Source organism: Olea europaea, chromosome 7, assembly GCF_002742605.1.
Source record: "Olea europaea var. sylvestris chromosome 7, O_europaea_v1, whole genome shotgun sequence".
Lineage (NCBI taxonomy): Eukaryota > Viridiplantae > Streptophyta > Magnoliopsida > Lamiales > Oleaceae > Olea > Olea europaea.
Genome location: NC_036243.1, coordinates 17,969,177 through 17,983,796, shown reverse-complemented (window position 1 = coordinate 17,983,796; position 14,620 = coordinate 17,969,177). Strand labels below are relative to the sequence as shown.

The 14,620-nt window shown below is 36.0% G+C and overlaps 1 protein-coding gene across 1 annotated transcript; it reads left to right on the top strand.

The window, feature by feature from the left end:
* The first annotated feature begins 116 nt into the window (after positions 1–116).
* LOC111397247 (probable NAD(P)H dehydrogenase (quinone) FQR1-like 2) lies at positions 117–11,995 on the top strand. Its single transcript, XM_023024072.1, has 2 exons — positions 117–710; positions 11,541–11,995. The coding sequence occupies exons 1-2, from the start codon at positions 208–210 to the stop codon at positions 11,767–11,769; spliced, it is 732 nt and encodes a 243-aa protein (XP_022879840.1). The 5' UTR covers positions 117–207; the 3' UTR covers positions 11,770–11,995.
* The last annotated feature ends 2,625 nt before the right edge of the window (positions 11,996–14,620 follow it).

The window sequence follows — 14,620 nt, the reverse complement described above, 5'->3', positions numbered from 1 at the left end:
TCTTACAATTATTGCACGACCAAATAATTAGATTTTAAATGAATTTTGATAAAATTGATGAATTATGTAAACGATAAAAATTGTGAGTTTCATTTTAAAAACTTGGGCCAATCGGAGATGCGTGGACGTGGGATGATGCGATAAAAATGACGTACCCACACGGTTTATTCTGCATTTCAATTTGAAGAGCAGTCTGAAACTGAATTCATGGGGAAAGGTGGGGGCTGTGTTCCTAGCAAAAAAAAACTCCCCGAACCCACAACAATCGTACCCGAATCCCCACCCGAATCCATCTCCAACGTTACTGTCCCACCCGACCTGAACAAGAACCTGAAGCTCTTCATAGTCTTTTACTCAATGTACGGCCACGTGGAGGGCCTGGCCAGGAGGATGAAGATGGGCGTCGACGCTGTGGACGGCGTCGAGGCGGTGCTGTTTCGGGTGCCCGAGACGCTGCCTGATGATGCCCTGGCCCAAATGCGGGCCCCGCCTAAGGACGATTCGGTTCCGGTAATCAAGTCTCCTGCAGACTTGGTGTCGGCGGATGGGTTCTTGTTTGGGTTCCCGACGAGGTACGGGTGCATGGCGGCACAGATGAAAGCATTCTTTGATTCGACTGGGCAGTTGTGGAAGGAGCAGAAGCTATCTGGGAAGGCCGCTGGGTTCTTTGTCAGCACGGGGACTCAAGGAGGTGGCCAAGAGACCACTGCGTAAGCCTTTTAATCAATGTTGTTTTTATATATATATAATGTTTTGGTACAATTGAGTTGGTTATTCTTGACTGATTAAGCATAAGACTGACTGTGAGAGAAATGTGGTGAAAGAGGTTATTTGTGGATGCTTACTGTATCACAATATGATGTTCCAGTCATCAAATTCCTTACATTTTTCTTAAATTGAATTATGGGTTCTTTTTCAATTTGGGGTACTAATTATATGAATTCTGATTGAAGTACATTTCGAACAAGATTCTTTTCTCAAGATATTGTCAACGCACAACTTAAGATTATTTTTACATCTGAGCTCAAGCTTTAACATTGGAAATATGACAAACTATGTAGGATATATTGTGAACTGTTGGTCAAGTTAATGATGAGTTGATCATATGAATCTGGTAGACTTTGAAGTAAGATTTCAGCACGTTCACTCGCCTCTATATTATGCTCCATTGATGGGAGTTGTGAAAATAGAGTATTGAGGGTGTTGATGTGGTCTGTCACTGTAGTTGACTCCATCATCCTAAGGGTGTAAAGCTTTCTCTCTAAGAAGATTTTGTTGTATAACGATTTGGCCTCGTACAACTTTGTCAGCGTATCCCATATCTCTTTGGCCGTCTTTTTCTCCGCCACACTTGACAATACTCCATCGGCTAGTGCAAGGTGCAGATTAGCAATTGCGTTGCTATCCATCTCGTTCCACTTAATATCGTCAATGATCTTCACATGCCTTTGTCCAATTGCCGCCAAATATCTTTTCGCAAAACTGCTTTTATTCTCATTTTCCATAATGAGAAATTGTTCCCATTGAACTTTTCAATCTCATATTTTGTCGCCATTTTTCACCAATGAACAACGACCCTACACAGAACCTTGCTCTGATACCACTGTTGGGGAGAAAGACGCTTGGGTCGAGTTTGGCTAACAAATAATGGAATTGAGAAAACGCAGCTAAAATGGACACAAGTATTTACGTAGTTCACTCGATTTAGGTTACGTCCACGGGCAAGTATAGGAGGATTTTCTCTATAGTAAGAGAATTACAACACACTCTCTGAATACAAGGAGATAACAACAATTAATCTCTCTTGTAATTAGGAGAAAACAAGTAGGAAATACTCTCTTAATTTTCTCTCTACTCAATTTGCTTTCTAACAAATTTTCCTCTCTTAACACATACGGCTCTTTTTTCCTTCAGCTCTTCCCTCTATTTATAGAGAATTTTGCCGCCTCATTGTTTGAAGAAATCAAGAATATTGGTTGTCAAATGGTTGGACAAAGCTGTCAAATTCCACCGCTGCCTTAGTTGCTGGATATTTCTTGAAAATTTCACCACCTTTCTTGTATGCATGCATGTACTTGCTTGCCAATTAAGAAAGCATCATGGTCAAGAATTGAGGCAGGCTGCAACTTGGCTGATTATTTGCTGCACATTTGGCTATTACATGCAAGAAAGCGAAATCCAAATTTGCCACCATCACCTTTTGCATGCATGTATTTTCTTACTTGTTAAGTAATGTCTTTATGGTAAAAAAATGTGACTTTATTTTCAACATTTCTCCCACTTAAAGTTACTTTTGTTGACCACTTCATCCTTCCCATATTTTCCATTTCCATGCTACTTATGTTTCTGCAAGGCCAACGGAAGATCGACACCATATAAACTTGTCAGTTCTGATTGGCTTTATCAACATATTAGCTAAGTTGTCCGCTGTATGGATTTTTTGTATATCCACACTTCCTTCCTCCACCTTTTCTCGAACAAAGTGATATTGAACTCGAATATGCTTTGTCCTCTAATGAAATGCTGGATTCTTTGCCAAATGCAAAGCGCTCTGACTATCACAAAATAGAGCAATTTTCTCTTGTTTGTGTCTGAGCTCGTCCATTAACATTTGCAACCAAATTGCCTCTTTGCTAGCTTGTGTAGCTGCCACGTATTCTGCCTCCGTCGTGGAAGTAGCCACGATAGACTGTAGTTTCAAAACCTAGCTCACAGCTCCTCCAGCAGGAGTACACACATATCCTGGGGTGGACTTGCCTTTATCAAGATCACCTGCATAATCTGAATCAACATAGCCTCTGACAATAAAATTTGATCCTCCATAACATAATGTAACATTTTAGGTACCCTTGACATATCTCAGGATCCTTTTTACAGTATTCCAATGCTCATTACTAGGATTTTCCATGTATCAACTGGTCGCTCCCACTGCTTGTGCAATGTCTGGTTTTGTACAGATCATAGCAAACATCAAACTACCCACTACTGATGCATACAGCACTTGAGACATCTCCATCCTCTCTGCTTCGCTGCTAGGGTTCATACTTGAGGGTAACTTGAAATTAATAAGAAGAGGGGGTAGAAATTGGCTTACAATCTTGCATATTGAAGCGACGCAAGATTTTCTTCAAATAGTTTTTTTGACTAAGCCAAATCTTCCTATTATTTCTGTTTCGATAAATTTGCATCCCTAGAATCTTGTTTGCCGGTCCCAAGTCCTTCATATCAAACTTCCTAACCAATTGAGCCTTCAAATTTTCAATACGATCTTTGTTGGGGCCTGCTACTAACATGTCGTCAACATACAACAGCAAGATAATGAAATCATTATCACCAAATTTCATGTAGTATGCACACGGATCTGAATAGAGTCTGTTGTATCTAAGGCTCATGATGAAGGAATCAAATCTCTTATACCAACATCTCGGTGCCTGTTTGAGACCGTATAGAGATTTGTTCAACCTGCAAACTAAGTTATCTTTTCCTTTTTCTTCAAAACCTTTTGGATGGAGCATATAAATTTCTTCTTCAAATTCTCCATTAAGAAATGCAGTTTTCACATCTAACTGCTCCAGGTGTAAGTCAAATGTAGCACACATTGCCAGGACTACTCGAACTGTTGTGAGTTGAACCATGAGAGAAAATATTTCGTTGAAGTCAATGCCTTCTTTCTGAGCATATCCCTTCACCACCAGTCTCGCACGATACCGCTCCACTTGGTCATTGCCATCTCGTTTGATCTTATAGACCAATTTATTTCCAATGGCCTTCCTTCCTCGTGGTAGCGAAACAAGATCTCATGTCTTGTTCTAATGAAGAGCTTTAATTTCTTCTTGCATTGCTGCCATCCACAGAGAAACTTCTTGGCTATTTATAGCCTCATGGAAAGTTGATGGCTCTCCATCTTCTGTAAGCAGTATACAATATTGTCCTCTATTATGTAATCTGAGTGCCAAGCCGGTTCTTTTCTCTCCCGAGTTGATCGTCGAACATCTGGAGCACTAGATTCAACTTGTTTTTTGTGCTCTAGTGTTGCTTCAGAAGTATCTATAACTTCTCGTTCGTCTCCAACTTCGACTGTAGTAGTCTCTAGTTTTTCTTTTGAAGTGTTATTATTTTCTTTTTCCTGTATTTTGCCTTCCGCAAATATGACATCTCTGCTGATTATCACCTTGTTGGCAGTGGGATCCCGCAGGTGGTACCCCTTCACTCCATCAGCATACTCTAAGAAAATACATTTTCTGGATTTTGGATCCTGCTTTGATGTTTCTTGGGTGTTGTACATAACGTACACAGGACTTCCAAACACATGTAAGTGAGAATAATCAGTTGGTTTACTAGTCAACATTTCCATAGGCATCTTCAGATCAATTGCGGTTGATGGCGACTGATTGATCACATAACAGGCGGTTTTGACTGCTTCTGTCAAAAATGACTTGGCTAATCCCACAGTCCTCAACATTGCCTTTGTTCTTTCTAACAATGTTCTGTTCATCCGCTCTACCACTCCATTTTGCTGTGGAGTGTATGCCATAGTGAACTGTCTCTTGATACCTTCTTGTTGTTGACAGAAGTTATCAAATCCATCACCAGTATATTCTCCTCCATTGTCAGTCCTCGGACACTTGATCTTCTTTTCAGATTGAAGCTCCACACGCGCTTTGAATATTTTGAAGACTACGAACATGTCTGCCTTCCTTTTGATTGGATACACCCAACATCTCCCGGAGCAATCATCAATAAAAGATACAAAGTATCTTGCACCTCCTAGGGATATATAACCGGTGCTTGCCAAACATCGGAATAAACCAGCTCCAAGATAGCTTTACTTTTAGCAGTGGAACTGCTGAACTTCAATCTGTGCTGCTTAATAGTAACACAATGCTCACAAAAGGGTAATGAAACCTTTTTGAGCCCTGGAAGAAGCTTTTGTTCTGAGAGAATTTTCAAACCACGTTCCGATATGTGAGCAAGCTTGCGATGCCACATCATCGTTAATTCTTTTGCTGAACCTGTCGATGCGACAGATGCTTCTCTTTCTTGTAGTGTCTTTCTTTTAAGCATGTACAAATTTGCAGCTATCTTTTCCGCTTTCATCACCACAAGCGCGTCTTTAACTATTTTCATGATCCCATCTTGTATATGGGTCTTGCATCCAATGCTGTCCAATTGTCCTAGAGACAATAAATTTTTCTTTAGGCCTTTTATGTGCCGTACCTCTTGGATAGTGCGAATTATACCATCATACATTTTCAATTTGATGGTACCAATACCAGCGATCTTCAAGGCATGATTATTTCCCATAAACACAGATCCTCCTGGGATAGTCTCATATTGATGAAACCATTCCCATATTGGTGTCATGTGCCATGTAGCTCCTGAATCCATAAGCCAGACATCAGAAAATTTCTTTCTGCCTTCTACAACTGTTGTTGCCTCGCTGTATAAAATTTCACCATAATTTGAGGTGCTTGCTACACAACCCTGAGCTTTTGATGTTTCAGGACCTTTTCCTTTGGCTTCTTCATTCTTCTTGAGATTCCAACAATCCCTTTTTAAGTGTCATTTCTTACCACAATAAACATTTTTCTTACTCCTGGATTTTGATCTACTCTGATTATTACTCCCACTGGAGCCACGTTCCGTTGATCTCCCTCTCATCATCGTTAAAGCTTCTGCCTAATGTGAACTTGTCAATCTGTCCTCCTTGTTCTTGCTCCTACTTTCCTCTTCAAGAACAGCAACTGCAACAATGTTGAAAATAAAGTCACATTTTTTTATCATAAAGACATTACTTGACAAGTAAGAAAACACATGCATGCAAAAGGTGATGGTGGCAAATTTGGATTTCCCTTTTTTGCATGTGACAGCCAAATGTGCAGCAAATAATCAGTCAAGTTGCAGCCTCAATTCTTGACCATGATGCTTTCTTAATTAGCAAGCAAGTGCATGCATGCATACAAGATAGGTGGTGGAATTTTCAAGAAATATCCAGCAACTAAAGTCGTGGTGGAATTTGAAAGCTTTGTCCAACCATTTGACAACCAATATTCTTGATTTCTCCAAGGAATGAGACAGCAAAATTCTTTATAAATAGAGGGAAGAGCTGAAGGAAAAAAAAGCCGCATGTGTTAAGAGAGGAAAATTTGTTAGAAAGCAAATTGAGTAGAGAGAAAATTAAGAAAGTATTTCCTACTTGTTTTTTCCTAATTACAAGAGAGATTAATTGTTGTTATCTCCTTGTATTTAGAGAGTGTGTTGTAATTCTCCTACTGTAGAGAAAATCCTCCTATACTTGCCCCTAGACGTAGCCTAAATTGAGTGAACCACGTAAATACTTGTGTCCATTTTAGCTGCATTTTCTCAATTCCATTATTTGTTAGCCAAACTCGACCCACGCGTTTTTCTCCCCAACATGAACTCAAGTAGATTCGTATGAAGTCTAAAACAACGAGGCCGAGACTTGAATACGAAATTTCCACTTATTTCAAAGCCATCAAAACTTACATAATGCTTATGTCCATTTCCAAGATTCTCTAAACCTTCAATCTTGGCTTCTTCATATGGTAATTTGGGCTTTGGATGTATCTAGTAGAACTTGGTACTGAGGTTTTGTAGTTCATTGAAACTGTCCTTCCAGTGTCATTTCGTTAGAGTTCTTGTTTGTTCCCCTGTAGGTTCTTAGTCTTCATTTGCAATGTCTCGGAGTTCCTTAGTGAAATCCCAAATCTTAAGAGTTCCTTTCTAGAATCTTTACTCTTTTGATATTAGACCCTGATGTGTTTCATTTTAAACTCGAGAATTCCTTCATTAGAACTGGAGTGATGTAGGCATTGGACTTCTTAGATATTTGTTTTCAAAATAATTGAATATCACATCACCGAATTAGTGGTCAAACTATATTTATTGTCAAAAGTTGCTTTGGATTTTCTAAACATTTTTGCTCAAAATCATGTCTATTTGACTTGTATACCTCCCTTATATACGAGTGTTTTTCTGTCAAAGTACCTTATTAGTTAAGATGATTTTCTGTGTCACTATTGTTCTGATTTTATACATTTTTCATAGAAACTATCATTTATAGCATATATGTGAATATCAAAGCAGAATTATATTAATTTTGCTCAAACAAATATTTATTTTCAAAATTTCAATTAATGATTCTTCCCCTTTATACATTTGCTCATGTTCTAAGTTGAGTATTCAACTTTCTTATTTTATGAGTTCCAGACTCAAAATTTTTATCATTCTCCTCACTGCCATTCAAATTTGAATTTTTCAAAGACGTTTCAGAATTCCTTTTCAAATTCTGCATCTAATTTTTCCAAGTAAAGTTTGATTGCCTTACTCATAGTGGGCTCCTTCATGTAATCATAATTGGGTTCCCGTATCATGCCATAATTGCTCGAATCCAAAACCTTCAGGCCTGCGGGTTTGAGACCTTCATCGAAAATAGGTGCGCTGATGTAACTACCACCATCCAAATCGGAAACGATTTCAATCTCTTCGTCAAAGATAGATGTCATTGCCATATAACTCATCCCCCTTTTCGGGATCGAAAGGAGTGAAGGAATTCAACTGCACGTTGAAATCAACAACAGACTACTCCTTACATTAGGCACCGCCGGCGTGATTGTTGTCCCAAATGTGAACCTTTCTTTGTTGCTGTTTTAAAAGTACAGTCAACTGCTGGTTCAGAAAGTCTGTCTGCTTACATGTGTGCCATCTCTTCATGCTCGATCTCCTCTACTCGTGCTTTCCCTATTCAGGTTCCAATTTCTAGTAGCTATGATCAGGAGCGTAGCCAAACATGTGATCAAACTCGTTGATTCGCGCATGAATGCCAAGAGATTGATTGTCTTGAAAGTTTCAAAGACTCATTATTAATCAAAAACAACTGACATACAATGAAACCTACCTCTTGCTTAAATAGTTTATCCTACTAAAAACCCTAATGACTAAAATGAAAAAATAAACATGAATTAAAGTCTTATAATAGAACAATAAATAAAATAAAATAAAATACTAGATAAAATAAGCAATGAAATAAATGTTGATCTTGTGGACATAGAATTTTTTGGAGAATGTGGTTGAAAATAAGGAATTTTTTTTGGGTTTATGTGTAACATTAATTTATTGGAGAATGTGTTTTGAAAAAATGTAAATTTGGAAAATTGGAGTCCAAACAAGGGCTAAATGTTTAATTTGCAAATATAAAATAAATCAATAAAGTGGCAAATAATAAATTCTAAAATTAGTAATCACATAAAAAATCGTAATTTACTTCTACTACTCGATGTCGAAACAACCTAGAAGTCCCATATCACACCTACTAATAGAATAATTTAGAGAATAGTTGCTATACTTGATTCGCCTATCACTCTCCTCATCACCATTAGTTTCTTCCCATTATTTGTCATTATCCTATGTCTATAATGGTGCATTATTTTTGCCCTTCCTCTTTTGTGTCGAGGCATAAAAAAAAAAAAAAATTAAACTGTCAAATGTTGTACTCTCTTAAAAAAAAAAATCCTTAATGCTGACTTGTATAAAATGCATAGCATACACCCTAGTCTCCTCTAGGCATTGCATTGCGGCACAATCCTCAAGTGACACTTGTGGCATTCGATGAAAGCCTCATGTGAGGCGCACCTCAAGACTTAAGCCTCGACTGGCTTTTTAAAAACAATCCAAAGATGTAAATTGTCATTCTTTTAGTTTATTGGCGTGACATTCACCCTAAAATTTCTTCTCACACCCTATCATGTGTCTTTCCCGATAAATGGCCTGTCTCTCTACGCTTTTAGTTTTTCTTTACTTTCTTAAATAAGCGAGTTCTATAACAGATTCTCACAACTAATGGCTGATTTTTTCTATGAGACTTGTAAGCTTAATAAATTGATACTTTTTATGATTCTAAATATCTTTTTATTCTAGTAAATAAGTGCAAAAGACTCATCCTCTATTCATTGAGCATCATTTAATCTTTAGAATCTCATTGATTAATTTTGTAAGCCCTTGAATACCTGCACTCTTCCTATCTCCTGTGGAAATTTGTCGTTGCCTTACTTCTTTTAACATGTCCATCCTTTTCATAACCTGCAACACTTACGAAGCCTGGATCTTTTAATATTGCTAACATTCCTATCTTAAATAGAGTTTCACTCATCTCCAAGTTCATGGATATGCCTTTCATTGAATGATGTGTCAAAATAATTCTTATATCTTTATTTATTTTACGTGATCTCATATCATAAAATAGACTCTTTAATTCTTATCTTCAGTGCAAGTAATTGGTTTAGATCTTTACTTCCCTTTTCCCTTTGTCGATATACCCTGTAAACAGTTTTCTGATCATCCTTGGATTCGATAAAACTGTGCATTCCTGTAAGTTTTTTCCTGAAACTCCAGAAGCACTCTCTTAATTTCCGTTTGGCTAACTTGACTTGTCTAAAGCCTCTGCTTTTATATTTCACTGAGAAATTGGAAAAAGAGATGGAGAATAGTTTTGGAAGAATAGGCGGGAAGGGGAAATAAGAAACTGGTCTCAGAAGTTAGTAATTATCGATATAATTGCAAGTTACAAAATTGGGTACTCAGCATTTACGACCTACAGAAGCCAGAAAGGAAGGTATTCCCTTCCACTAAATGCTTTGTGGTTTTTAATATCCCACTAATTTTTAAGTTGATATCTGGGAGGTTATATCAGATTTGATATGGGATGCTTTTTGGTGTGATTAAAACTGATCAAGTTACGAATATCATAAAACAGCATGTTAGAACTGTTGTATGATAATTTTGTGATACTAACATGTACTCTTTCTCTAATCTGCTGGCACACTGTACAATGTTCGTATAAAAGTAAAAATGGAGGAGTACAAGAATAACCACCACCTTGTCAGGAATGAATGCTGGGGGAACTTTGATCTGGTAAGTGTCCACCTTTTCAATTGAGAATACTGGATGTTGCCAATTGCAACGAACAAGAATAAGTAAGAAGAGAAAGGAAGAAGAGAAAAATGGGGGGAAAGATTGTGATTTTTTTCAATATTCAGGTATGTCTAGTTGCAATCAGGAAGTCCCTTTATATAGGTTCTAAATCATGACTAATAAGGAAAATTAGGATTTCCTTTTACAAAATCAATTTATCAAAATCAATCAAATTCAATACTGGAAAATACTACTCTAAATGATTTTAATTCCTTTTATGCCTAAAATGTACATTCCAAGTTGCATCACTCACACATGCAATCATTGATCAATAACTTACATATTATAGATATACAGTGACCAAGACCAACTGGACTTTTAGTAGCTGTTATAAATCAAACATGAGACTGCGTATTAAACAGAGGCTATTCAAAGATCCAATGCTTACATTACGAGTCTTTTGTAAGCAGAACTAGTATGAGCTGTTACTATGGTTTCTAGCTGAGCAAGGGTTAAAATTGTCTGTACTTCACGCAAAGTTCTTGCTGCAGATATCTGGAGTAGATATGTATGCAATTGTCTTTTTTACAGGAGTACGTGAGGAGGCTGCGGGCTTATATTTTTTTATAATAGTTATACTGGCAATTGAATGCAGCAAGTTTGAGGGGGAATGGTGGCAGTGCAAGGTTTACACTAATATGATGTGTCCATGATGCATTTGGGAAGGAAAAGCTGTTTTGCAAAGGAAATGAATGGATGTTTTGAATCTCATATTTTTGTACAACCATTTTGGTGCTTATCTTATAAAAGACTTGGAAAATAAGGAGTCTTTTTATTCTCTCACTTGATAATTGAAGTTAGACTACATGCCTTGTTGTTTCCTGCTGTGTTCATTGCATATCCTGTCAATCTATATGTCCTATTCCATAGAGTTTTTGTATGAGAAAGAGATGACAAATGGAGATCTTCATCTAGAGATTGATTCAAATTATAGAATCACAATGCTAATAATCCTTGCTGTCATCAAGAGGCTAGCTCAGGATAATTATCATTTTTGGTTTGAATGGATTCTGGAAGTTTCTGATTTGATGCCTTGATAGCTGCAGTACTGGATCATTAACTCTGTTCGCATTTTGCAATAATTGCATCCCATGTATCACCATGATCATCCATAAAAAGAACCCCTTTCAGGAAGTCAACTACCCAGCTACCAGGGTGGTTGATATCATTTGAAGAGATATCTAGCTTGTCTTTCATCATTTATGCCCTGATTTCTGTTTCACGAGGATCATCTATAATATATTGAAGATTAGTTGATTATGTCTTGCTTTAAGGAGAGATGATACCTTTTGAATATGTTTATATTCTCTGATTCCCCTCCAAAAATTACAAACTGCACCTTTTAAGGCTGTGTACCATCTTTATCAGATTACGGAGTATGATTTGATGCTACTTTGTGGGTAAATACTTAATATGCCCTGTTTCAAAAAATTCTATCATTCGTCTCTCTTGAGTTTGAGGTTAACATAGGTTGAGAGCATGGATTGCTCTGTGAAACAGAAATTGCTTTGTCACTAAAAGTTAACGTGTCCCTTTTATTTGTGTTGCAGGTGGACAGCAATCACTCAGTTAGCTCATCATGGGATGCTATTTGTTCCCATTGGTTATACTTTTGGCGCTGGTATGTTCAAAATGGATTCCATTAGAGGGGGTTCTCCATATGGTGCTGGAGTCTTCGCTGGGGATGGCACAAGCGAAGCAAGTGAAATGGAGCTGGCCCTGGCAGAGCATCAGGGCAAGTACATGGCTGTGGTAATTAAGAAGCTAGCTCGGGGTTGAAAATTTTAGCTTTCGAGTCATTTGAACTTAGATTCATTATTTTGGTGTTGATATTTGTTCATTATCCATGTTTTTGGGATGTCCCCTATATTCGGTACTTTGATTGACCCTCCCTTTTCTTTTTGGAAATTGTGCATATTTTGCTTTATGAATGGTTGGATTATAATAAGTCGAGTGCCTAGAGTTGTTGCTTATGTCATAAATGTGAAATTATCTTATTTCTGTTTCTGTTGGGTCAATGCTTATTATTATGTTCTTGTTATGCGGCAAGGCCATTATCAGTTCTTATGGCATGATTTGTGAAATGTTAAAAGGAGTTTTTGAGATCCAAAAGTTACTCTTGGACTCGTTTGATTAATTTTATAAAAGTGTTTCTGCTTGTTAAAAGAGTTTTAAAGGAAGATGGTACAATGCGACTTTTTCTAAAAACACTTTGGGAATAGGAAATGTTTTTAAAAATTGGTTATCAAATAAAAATTAAGATAGCTTTTTCAAAATCTCTTTTATAGGAAGTAAAAGCAAAAATCATGTCAAACGAGTCATTAGTTTTACTAGATAATTGAGTCAAATACTAACAACTCAGCTTGAACTATCTAATTGGTGAGAGTCACCTTCCTCATTATCTTTGAAGTTTCGATCATCTTCAATTTTGAGTATACGCTCCAGGAAGGCCGAATTTGCCGTGTGATGAGTTGCATTTTTGCATTGAATGATGTAGTGCATCATTAGTAGAGATCGTCACCAGTCTGTTGACAATGGATTCCATCCAATATCATAATATAGAGTGAACAATCCATGCAAATCTCCTTGATAAAGATTAGATTTTGGACTCTCTGTGACTCTGTCACGAGAAGAGAACTTTGAATTTGGCTTTTTCCCCTTTTAGATAAAGTTAAATTAAAAAATAGTAATGAGGATCTCCGCCGAAAAAAGAAAATGTTTCTTACATCGAAATAATTCTACACATGTTTTTCGGCTGTTGAAACTTTTGTGAATTTATTGATTTGGTCTGGAATCCATGAAAGTGGGCATCAAGATGTATGGCTGGCATCGAAGACTGATTTTGAAGTCAATTTTAACCATATTTTCCAGCGCCAATTATGAAAAAAATTGAATGCAATCTGTTGTAGTTTAAGAACATAATAAGGGTAGCATGTCATCCAGACATGAAAAGAAATTAGCTACGAAACCAAGATGGATCAGGTGATGCAAATTTATGATACTAAGCCTCTTTTTGGGCTCCATTTTGATTTTAATGCATTTTTCTTTTTTTTTTATCTAATCACATTTTTTTAATAAAATAATATTACACGTAAATTCAAAAATTTTCCTTCTTTTTTAATCTCTCCAAAAAATCATTATTCTAAAATAAGTTTTTTTTTCTTTTTCTTTGCACAATTAAAGATGTAATTAAGGGAAAAAAATGCTAAAAAAAATGAAAGGTAAGGACGTTTTTCACAATAATAGTGAAAGATATGGATATTATCTGCTAATTATCATTTTAATAATTTATTTGGTACTCATTTGCACCTTTTTTTTTAAAATCTGGAACTATGATTACAATTATTTCTTTTTTTTATTATTTAAGTAAAATGATATATTAATTATCTCATAGCTTTTAATTCAGAAAATGCATGAAAATGGCATTTTGCACAAAGAAATGTGGAAATAGGGTAAAATTGTCCAAAATTGAAAGGAAAGGACCTATCCTATAATAATAGTGAAAGATAAGGACGTCGCATGCTTATTATACTTTTTAATTTTGTTACCTAAGGACTTCTGAGATTTTAATTTTTTTTTTAGTTTTATTATTTTAATTAGAGAGTATGTATGTCTATAGATTAAATTTATTGTATAATAAACTTTTCATATTTATTCAAAAGTTTGATCTATATATTCTGTCAATAAAATTAATTGGATCAATTATTTTATTTTATTTATTATTATTATTATTATTATTATTATTTTTATTTTTATTTTTTTTTTTTGAAAAATTTGGGATGCCTTAACTAATTAATGTGCGGCCTTGGCCTCAGGCAACTGCCTTGCATGTCTAGAGGTTGAATAGGATATGATTGAGAAGTTAGATGATGGAGAAATAAGTAAAAATGGTTAATTTAGATTTCCAAAACTTCTTCAATCCAAGCATTGCTCCAAAGATTTTGCCACTAATGCAATTTGACCGGATTTTATCATGCTGATGTGTTGAAGGAAAAAACATTTGTATAGAGCTCCATCCAAATTAAGAAGCTTAGTTAGATATGTTGATTCAACAAATTTAATAATTTTCTATCTATAGTTACATGTAATTTTATTTTTATTTTAAGAAAGCAAATGCCCGAACTCATTAGAGATCAGTTTTGAAGTTGACTGTGTTGGAAATCTACTTATACATGTACAATGGAAAATTAAAATTATTTCAATTCCTACTGAGGATCCTTTTGTATTTAGATAGAAATTGTGATAAAAATTGTATTTTTGACGAATTCTGCAAACCTTTTGCTTTTCTTTTTGTTCCAGCAATTTTGATTCGCCACCCACAGCTGTTCAATTGTCCAGCATCCAACGGTGATCCACACAGAGAATAAGATTGTAGCTACCAGGGGTTTTCCTCTTGTGCTAGCAAGAATAATGAAAATCATATGAACCTCAAAACCTAGCTATGTATTTATATAAACCCAAACGGGCTCGACCCGGTCCGGTCCAATATTTAATTAATCCATTTAATTAAACCTGGTCCGTAAATTAATTAATTCAATTAATTAATTCGGGAATATAAATAACAAATTCAATTAATTAATTTATCCAACGATTGTTAAATTAACCAATTGGCAATTTGCAATCTTCCAAT